Source organism: Cherax quadricarinatus, chromosome 32 (genome assembly GCF_038502225.1).
Source record: "Cherax quadricarinatus isolate ZL_2023a chromosome 32, ASM3850222v1, whole genome shotgun sequence".
Classification (NCBI taxonomy): Eukaryota; Metazoa; Arthropoda; class Malacostraca; order Decapoda; family Parastacidae; genus Cherax; species Cherax quadricarinatus.
Window position 1 is genome coordinate 25022811 of NC_091323.1, and position 10000 is coordinate 25032810.

The 10000-nt window shown below is 37.4% G+C and overlaps 1 protein-coding gene across 5 annotated transcripts in view; it reads right to left on the reverse strand.

Annotated features, from left to right (window-relative positions):
- The window catches only part of LOC128690283 (potassium voltage-gated channel subfamily KQT member 1), an 840902-nt gene that overhangs the window by 288213 nt on the left and 542689 nt on the right, over window positions 1-10000 (reverse strand). For all 5 annotated transcript variants that reach the window (XR_011392684.1, XM_070090551.1, XM_070090547.1 and 2 more), the window contains one exon: window positions 1961-2092. Coding sequence is in view for 4 of the 5 variants with exons in the window: in XM_070090551.1 (XP_069946652.1) it covers window positions 1961-2092 (132 nt within the window). In the remaining variant the exon portion in view is untranslated. The remainder of the gene's footprint in view (window positions 1-1960; window positions 2093-10000) is intronic.

Genomic DNA, 10000 nt, shown 5'->3' on the forward strand with positions numbered 1-10000 from the left:
ATGCACGCCTGCTGGAAGTCCAGAGCATGTGTAGTTCCTTTATATAAAGGAAAGGGGGACAAAAATGATTGTAAAAATTATAAGGGAACAAGTTTACCGAGTATACTAGGTAAAGTGTATGGTAGGGTTATTATTGAAAGAATTAGAGGCAAGACGGAAAGCAGGATTGCAGATGAACAAGGAGGCTTTAGAATGGGAAAGGGATGTGTAGATCAAGTGTTTACATTGAAGCATATATGTGAACAGTTTTTAAATAAAGGTAGGGAAGTTTTCACTGCATTTATGGATTTAGAAAAGGCATGTGATGGAGTGGACAAGGGAGAATTTGTGGCAGATGTTGCAAGTGTATGGAATAGATAGTAAGTTACTAAATGCTGTAGAGGATAGCAAGGCTCAGGTTAGGGTGCGTAGGAAAGGAGATTACTTCCCAGTAAAAGTAGGTCTTAGACAGGGATGTGTAATGTCACCATGGTTGTTGTAACATATTTACAGGGTTGTAAAAGAAGTAAATGCTAGGGTGTTGGGGAGAGGGGTGGGATTAAATTATGGGGAATCAAATACAAAATGGGAGTTGACACATTTACTTTTTGCTGATACTGTGCTTTTGGGAGAGTCTAAAGAAAAGTTGCAAAGGTTAGTGGATAAGTTTGACAGGGTGTGTAAAGGTAGAAAGTTAAAAGTGAACATAGGTAAGAGTAAGGTAATGAGGGCATCAAACAATTCAGATAAAGAAACATTGGGTATAACATTGTAGGGAGTATGGAAGAAGTGAATGTGTTCAGATATTTGGGAGTTGACTTGTCAGCAGATGGGTTTATGAAGGATGAGGTTAACTATAGAACTTATGAAGGAAAAAAGGCGAGTGGTGCATTGAGGTATATGTGGAGACAAAGAATGTTATCCATGGAGGCAAAGAAAGGAATGTACAAGAGTCATACCAACACTCCTATATAGGTGTGAAGCATGGGTTGTAAATGCTGCAGCAAGGAGGCTAGAAGTAGTGGAGATGTTGTGTCTAAGGGCAATGTGTGGTGTAAATATTATGCAGAAAATTCATAGTGTGGAAATTAGGAGGAGGTGTGGAGTTACTAAAAGTATTAGTCAGTGGACTGAAGAAGGGTTGTTGAGGTGGTTAGGTCGGTCGTTTAGAGAGAATGGAACAAAGCAGAATGACCTGGAGAGCATATAAATCCATAGGGAAAGAAAGGCAGGGTATTAGTCATCCTCAAAAAGGTTGGATGGAAGGGGTAAAGGAGATTTTGTTGGTGAGGGGCTTGGACTTCCAGCAAGCGTGCGTGTGTTAGATAGGAGTGAATGGAGACCAATGGTTTTTGGGACCTGATGAGCTATTGGATTATGAGCAGGGTAATATTTTGCCTCTGCAAAGACAGTGATTATGTACAAGTGATAGTGAAAGTTTTTTTTTTCTTTCTTTCTTTTTGGCTCACCCTGCCTCGGTGGGAAATGGCTGGTGTAAAAAAAAAAAAATAGTATACTGCAACAAAGTTAACATTATTATTTAAATCAATGAAAATATATTAGTGTGATATTCCAGCTTATTATTAAGTTTATGAACATCCTGGGTACAACTTGGGTCTTGGTGTAAACTTCTCTGTGGGTGTGACAAACCCTACATCACTGACTCCATTGTCATAACCACATGAATGTAAGTAAGCCAAATACTTACATCAGTTATTTGTCTTTTACTTACATTTCCACTATGCTACTGTATCCTGTTCAGTTACAAAACTGGTTGACTGCATTTGCCATAGTAAACAGTTCTATAAAAGTTCCACTACAATAATATTCGGTAGAGTGCGATGTGAAGAACTTCAGCGAATAAAATAGTATACAATACCAATACAATATTATATCACTAATTGGCAAAGATTTTTTTTATATTTCACCAAGATTATGGTTTAATATTTTAATATAATGAATAGCCATAATTTTTACTTACCTATTGGAATTAACAAGATTTTCTAGTGCATGATTGGAGTCCGTGTGCCTGTTTTTGATGGAAGGTGAATGAACATTTCTATGGCGGCGTATCGTGGGTAGTCTAGTAACAAAAGATGCATTGTGTTTGAAGCTGTAAGGAGAAAGAATTTATTAACCCCAATTAATATTGTATATAACATCTATATGCCATAAAATTAAATTGGAAAGAATCGTTGCTAACTGGACTTATTCAAAGAATGTTCAATGAACAGAAATAATGCAATTACATATTCTAAGAACATGATAAAAACAGAATAAATATTAATAAGAACTTCACTGAAATACATAACAGTGCAAATCTTGAAGCTAATTAGATTACTAATGCTTAATAAACACACTGCTCAGAATTATTACTGGTTTTTTAACTACGCTTGATAAGATGACAGACACCCTTTTCTTCAGGCTAGCATAAGCATTTCCACTGTGATCTTTAAGAATAAGACAAGCTAAGGCTAGCTGGGTTTCTGCTCAAAAATCCAGGATCTCAGAGTCAAGTCTTGAGATTTGTATGTTCTGACATATAAGAATTTCCTTTGCTTTGTAAAAGGCATGGTTTCAACTAAAAGCACATACAGTAAACTTGGTAAAAACTGGCACACTTGGTGCTGAGGCCATAATGGTTTCTCAAGAACTTCAGAAAAATACTGTTTGCAAAATTCTTGAAAATAAAACAATGCTTTACGCTAGTTTCCCAAGACAGCAAATTTACAAATTTCACAAGCAAATAATACACTGAAGTGGGTACAGAAGATGGTACTGTACATATGGAATAAAAATGGTTTAGCTGCTAGTTTTTAAAATGTGCCAATTGAGACAACCTTCAAAAATTGCAAGATTTCAAAGATAAAAGTTTTTTAAGTGCCAGTTTTTTTAAGATTTACTGAAGTTGAAAGTATTATTCTATATAATGTATTGGAGTTCCATGCTCATTTATCTGGGTGGCTTTTCTCCCAAATGTCATGGGAAAGTGGTACACCCTGTAAAGGAAAGAACAGTGTTAAAGTGTCATCAGTAGAAATTTGGATAGGAGATGCACTTTAATGACTTCAAACTCAGTGAACAAAAAAATTTACACAAAAATGTCGGTGATACACAAACCATTATGAATACTAGCAAAATTCCAAAGGATATTTTAAGTTGAATGTGATGGATCAAAACTTTTAAAGTCAATATATATGCTTCTCCCATACTCCCTGGTGACTACTCAACCTGAAACTAGCAAAAAGGTACCCCAAATATGCCCTAGGAGAGAGAATAAAAAGAAGAACATTAATGGAAGAAGTCATCTCAGGAGCTGGTAATGAAAATATTGGCAAAAGAATTTGTGCAAGTCGAAGCAGACAAAATGGCAATTGCCATGGATAGTGTGCAAAGGCTGTTTTTACCAATTTCTATGCTTCTTCATAAAATTTAAGCAAATTAACATTTATAAGAGAAAATTCAATAAAAATTTATAAGAGAAAAATATATAATTGTGTATGTATATATCTACATATATATTATTGTAACTATGAACAAGTGGTATTTAAATGATAACAAACTGCAGCTAGCCAGGGGATCAAACCCATGTTGTTTTAGCCCACCTCGTGGGAAGAGTGAAAATTCATGATGCTCTAAACCAGTAGACCATACAATCCTATAAACATGAGCCTAGCGAGCTGGGCTTGCTTCATGTTGTGAGGACATATGATGGTGTGGTTGCCTAGTTAGAACATAAGAAAGAAGGAACACTGCAGCATGCCTACTGGCCCATGTGAGGCAAGTCCAATTCTCCTACAGGGTTAAGCCAACACCCTAACCTAGTCAGGTCAGGTCATATTCTATTAAGAAAGGAGCACGGCATCTAACCTAGTAGCACAAGTTAGTCAGGTCCAACTCGCACCCACCCACTCTTGTATTTATCTAACCTATTATTAAAACTACACAATATCTTCTATAACGGTACTCAGGAGTCTCTTCCACTCATCCACAACACTATTACCAAACCTGAACTTTCTTATATCCTTTCTGAATCTGAATTTTTTCCAACTTAAAGCCACTGCTGCGAGTCCTGTCTAGGCTAGGTATTTTTAGCATGCTATTTACATCCCCTTTATTTATTCCTGTTTTCCATTTATACACCTCAATTATATCCCCCCTAATTCTACGCCTTTCTAGAGAGTGCAGATTCAGGGCCCTCAGTCTATCCTCATAGGGGAGATTTCTAATACATGGGATCAACTTTGTCATCCTCCTTTGTACATTTTCCAGTGCATTTATATCCATTCTGTAATAAAGTGACCAGAACTGTGCAGCATAATCTATATGAGCCCTAATCAAAGATATATAGAGTTGAAGAACAACCTGAGGACTTCTGTTATTTATACTTCTTGATAAGAAGCCAAGGATTCTGTTAGCTTTATTGTGAACACTTATGCACTGTAGGCTCATGCTGTTTGTAGGACTGTATGGTCCAGTGGTTTAGAGCATTGTGAATTTTCACTCTTCCCACAAGGTGAGCTAAAACAACACGGGTTTGATCCCCCAGCTAGCCACAGTTTGTATATATATGCATATATATACCTATACCTATATGTAAGCACACACTAATATCAAGTCCTTATACAAATGAGCTATTACAAACAGCCAAACTTTCCACACATCAAAACTGCATAATACATATAATTAATCAAATCCAAAATATTGCTGTATAGATGGATTTCAAAATAAAAGTTTTCCTAGTTAAGGAGTAATTCAGGAAGCAGTACACAAACAGTTGGCACAAGGACAAGGACAAATACATAAGATATACTCTAAAGGAAAGAATAATAGATAAGAGTTTAAATTTCTTGGAATATAACCCATCACACACACTTTACGTACATCCTTATTTATCTAAACATAGGATACAAATGTGCTTGAAATTAATTATAATCAAAGTATCTCCTTTTAAACCACAGAACAGGTGGTATCTGAACCCACGGCAAGTGAGCTGTAAACTCCAGGCCAGTTTGCAAGCCACTGGGCCAGCTGGTTACAATATGATTTAGCCCAGTGTCTTAAGCACTGGCCTGGAGTTTTACGACTCGCTCACCGTGGGATCAAACCCCACCCAGTCCCTGGTTTGTTTCCAATCATGTTGTTATGATTTCGTGAGTCTCCTTTTAATTTACTTTAATTCATGGTGCCTACTGCTCTGAAACATTGCTGATCATTGATGCAATTTCAGGAAGTCTTTTAAACTGTGTGATGACTTTGCAAACTGAGTTTATTTTCAAGCATGAAAAAAGATTTAGTGATATAGATTATAAAAGGCTGAAAAAAATGAGAATTGAAAATATCTCATTTTTATACTGTATTACAAATACAGGTATTTAAAATCATTACTGAAACATGGAGATAATTATGGAATATGTTACGATCCATTATTTTTGTATGAAAATCCTAAAACATTAAATAAATTCTTAAAGAAACCATCTGGTTCTGAAAATTATTTAAATTTCACACCATAAAACAATTATTCTTATTTTAAAATTAATGAACACTGATATGGCACTGTCATCTTGAAGTAACATTTTCCTTAACAATGTACATTCCTTCAGCTTTCACAGAACATGTTTTCATTCAAATAGTTTATCAAAAGTGTCTAAGTTTCTTCAACTCAATATTATTAATTAACTTTTGTACATATGAAGATCTCTGCCTCTTCCTTATGTAGAAATGCATTCCATTCTCTAAGAATACAATGACCAATTTTACATTTGCTTTTCTTTGCATTTCAGCCTCGCTAAATTTATCATCTTGTAATTGATAAACCGCATCTTCAAGATCTCGACTTGTTATAATGGTCGTGACAAAATTGTTAAACACGTGTGGGACATTCAACATGTGTAACAGAAGGGTGCAGACATTGGCAGAAGTGTAGACAATGTCAGTCTCAAAAAATTTGCATTTCTGCATTAACCCTTTCACTGTCTCGTACATAGATCTATGTTACTGACACCTGGGTCGCGTATGTAGGTCTACATTTTGAGCTCGGCTTCCTCAAATAAGCTGTGAGCAGTAAATTTTGGCCTGTGCAGTGAGGGGTGCACATTATAAAGAATCCAACCTCACACAGTGCAAGATGAGAAAAGAAAACGTCTGACCTTGTATCTGGGTAAAAAGAGTGAATCTGAGGTGTTTTCTAGGCTGGATTTTATGGCTCTATTGGCTCTTTCTTGGTATCATTTGATAGAATGGAAGACATAATACTGAAATAGGGATGATTCTGGTTGGTTTCAGGACCAGTAGCAGCTTGAAACTAGAGTCCAAATAGTGGAAATATTAAATTTTAATGATTTCTCTGAGGATGGGTAAGGGTCCTTTACACTTTCCAGTCTATTCAGTGCATTTTTTACTATTTTGTTTTAATAACTGGGATACTGTAAACCATGACCAATCATTCCTGGTTAATTTCATCAAGAAATAGGACAAATTTTCAAACTTTTTTGTAATGATGAATTAAAAATGGAGGGTAAGTGTAATGTAGGAGAGACCTGAGGATGTGATTAATGAACCGAGGAAATGTTGCTCTTGTTCCTGGAATTTCTATAGTGTTTATTTTGGACTCTGTTTTTAAATTTGAATTTGTTTTTTTATTTTGTGTATAATTGGCGGTGTTATGCGCTCAATCAACAGAACAGAAGGCACTACAGTGAAATAGCTAAGAATTTGGTTGAACTGAGCAACAGAATTGGCTTAATTATTATTATAATCAAAAGGAAGTGCTGAACCTACCAGGGTCATACAGCACTGCAGGGTAGAAATTGATGCAGGATCTAAGGGTAAATAAGGGTGGGGATGACAATAAAGGTAAAGTTAGGAGGGGCTGTGAGGAGCGCTTAAGAAAGGGTTATCAAAGTTAGTGTAATAAATCATTTGCTGTCAAAAAGTAGTCAAACAGAGAGTCTGTGTCAAAGGTGGGTCCGTCAGCCAGGAGGGAAAAAGTAAGGGCGTTAGAGTGTAAAGACTCGAAAGTGGGTTTAATTGCACCCAGACTGCTAAACACCTTCAGAAGATGATTCTCTACCATTTCAGAAAAATGCTTCTTAGAGCTTCTGACACTGAAGGGATTAAAGGTGTGACTTTCCACAAGCAGAAAGAGCATTAGAGCATTAGTTTGAGGATGGAAATGAAGTCTACAACCTTCTTGATAAATGGCACAGTCAAAATATATCTGACTATCGGAACACTTTGACAATCCTCACAGTAACACTGGGCATCTTTCCATGAAATATCTATGCAAGAGTCTCATGGCTCCTGCATGCAGTTACACAAGTCGTTTCCCCAAAACTAAGAGCAAAGAAAGGAGAAATAAAAACTCTTGATAGTTTGTAATACACTTTGGAAGTGTGACCACAGTAAATAAGGCAAAGGATGTGGCAGTGATGAATATGGCAACAACACACAACTCTACTGTGAAAATACTGGCGGTCTCCAGCAAGTGTTCTTGGATCAGATGATCAGGTAAAACCTGAAGTGAGGGTAAGGCCCAAGATACTCTGCTTATCAAGATAATTTCTAACAATAGATTATGTGTATGAAAACTTAAAGATTTAACAATATGGTTGACAAGTCCAACAAATGACAATGAAAAATCCAGGTAGACACCCAGATCCACCACAGGCTACAAACTGATAGGGCCACAATCAAAGGCACCAATCTTTCTCTTCAATACTTCTCCAAGGTTGCCCCAGCACTCCAGATTTTGGTCTTACCATCACTTAAATTTTGTAGTTAGTCATTCAAGTCTTAATATCCACCAAAAACATCTTCCACATTTAAAATAAAGACAAAGCCTTGTATATCAAAATGAAAATGAAAATCAATCCCATAGGCATCCAACAATAGGCTAGGCCACTAACAGTAAACAATGCCAGTACAAAAACAAAGCCCTGAGAAACAATAGGACAAAGGAGACAGATCAGATACAAAATCATTGACTACTATTTAATATGAATAACCAGAGAGATATGATTTCAGCACAGTATCCCAAAGGCCACAGCCAAAAAGATCACTTACCAGTAACTCATGATCAATGGTATGAATTGCAGTGGAGAGGTCCAACAAAGCATTCAGTACTAAATCATAAACTTTACTCAAAGCAGTTTCAGATGAATGATATGACCTGTGTATGTATATTGAACAGACAGTAAAACATTATTCCATAAAAGGAAACAACTGATCAAAAACAGCACATTTAATCAATTTAAAAAGGAACATAGAATCAGAAAACTAAGCTGTTTCATATACTAGGGGAGTAATTACTCAAGTCCATCAATACTTAATGTCAAACTTAAATAATACAGTTAGCAAATGTTACAAATGTATTTGGCTATACCTGGAGTTTACCTGGAGAGAGTTCCGGGGGTCAACACCCCCGTGGCCCGGTCTGTGACCATGCCTCAAAGCCTGGTCACTGATGCCAAATACACATCCAGCAGCACAGTTGCTGAAATTCTCAAACTCAACATGTACATATGCAGTACAATGTCAAAAATACTGCCAAAACAGCACAAACACAAACTACTAACATTCCACATAAAAGTCACAAATTATAGCACAAGACTCCATAAGTGAGAGGAATACAGTACACTGTACTACTTTTAGATTTATGTATTGTATATGTATGAAACTCACTTGTGTGTACAAGCCCAAAATGCTACATGTTTTAGGGAATTCCACAAAATGGAATTTTTTTAGATAAAAACCATTATATTGAAGGTAAATTTTGGTACATCTTCTGTCAAGTAAATGCAAGTTGATTTGTAGCCAAAAATATAAAATACAGTATAAAATTAATATTAAATTTCTCACAAGTACATAATAATAAGAGAGTCTAAGAGTATGGTACATTCAATTAAAGTATGCAATGAGAAGACATCCAAAAAAGCTATCAAAACTATCTTAAAAGGTGTGCAAGAAAATGGTCTGTGTACTCACCTATTTGTACTCACCTATTTGTGGTTGCAGGGGTCGAGTCACAGCTCCTGGCCCCGCCTCTTCGCTGATTGCTACTAGGTCCTCTCTCTCCCTGCCCCATGAGCTCTATCATACCTCGCCTTAAAACTATGTATGGTTCCTGCCTCCACCACATCACTTTCTAGGCTATTCCATGGCCTGACTACTCTATGACTGAAGAAATACTTCCTAACATCCCTTTGATTCATCTGAGTCTTCAACTTCCAATTGTGACCTCTTGTGTCTGTGTCCCATCTCTGGAACATCCCGTCTTTGTGTGTGTGTGTGTGTGTGTGTGTGTGTGTGTGTGTGTGTGTGTGTGTGTATGTGTACTCACCTAATTGTACTCACCTAATTGTGGTTGCAGGGGGTCGAGACTCAGCTCCTGGCCCTGCCTCTTCACTGATCGCTACTGGATCCTCTCTCTCTCTCTGCTTCCTGAGCTTTGTCATACCTCTTCTTAAAACTATGTATGGTTCCTGCCTCCACTACTTCACTTGCTAGGCTATTCCACTTGCTGACAACTCTATGACTGAAGAAATACTTCCTAACTTCCCTGTGACTCGTCTGAGTCTTCAGCTTCCAGTTGTGACCCCTTGTCCCTGTGTCCCCTCTCTGGAACATCCTATCTCTGTCCACCTTGTCTATTCCCCGCAGTATCTTGTATGTTGTTATAATGTCTCCCCTGACCCTTCTGTCCTCCAGTGTCGTCAGTCCGATTTCCCTTAACCTTTCCTCGTACGACATTCCCTCGAGCTCTGGGACTAGCCTTGTTGCAAACCTTTGTACTTTCTCTAACTTCTTGACATGCTTGACCAGGTGTGGGTTCCAGACTGATGCTGCATACTCCAGTATGGGCCTAACACACACAGTGTACAGTGTCTTGAACGATTCTTTATTAAGGTATCGGAATGCTATTCTCAGGTTTGCCAGGCGCCCGTATGCTGCAGCGGTTATTTGGTTGATGTGTGCCTCCGGTGATGTGCTCGGTGTTATGGTCACCCCAAGGTCTTTCTCC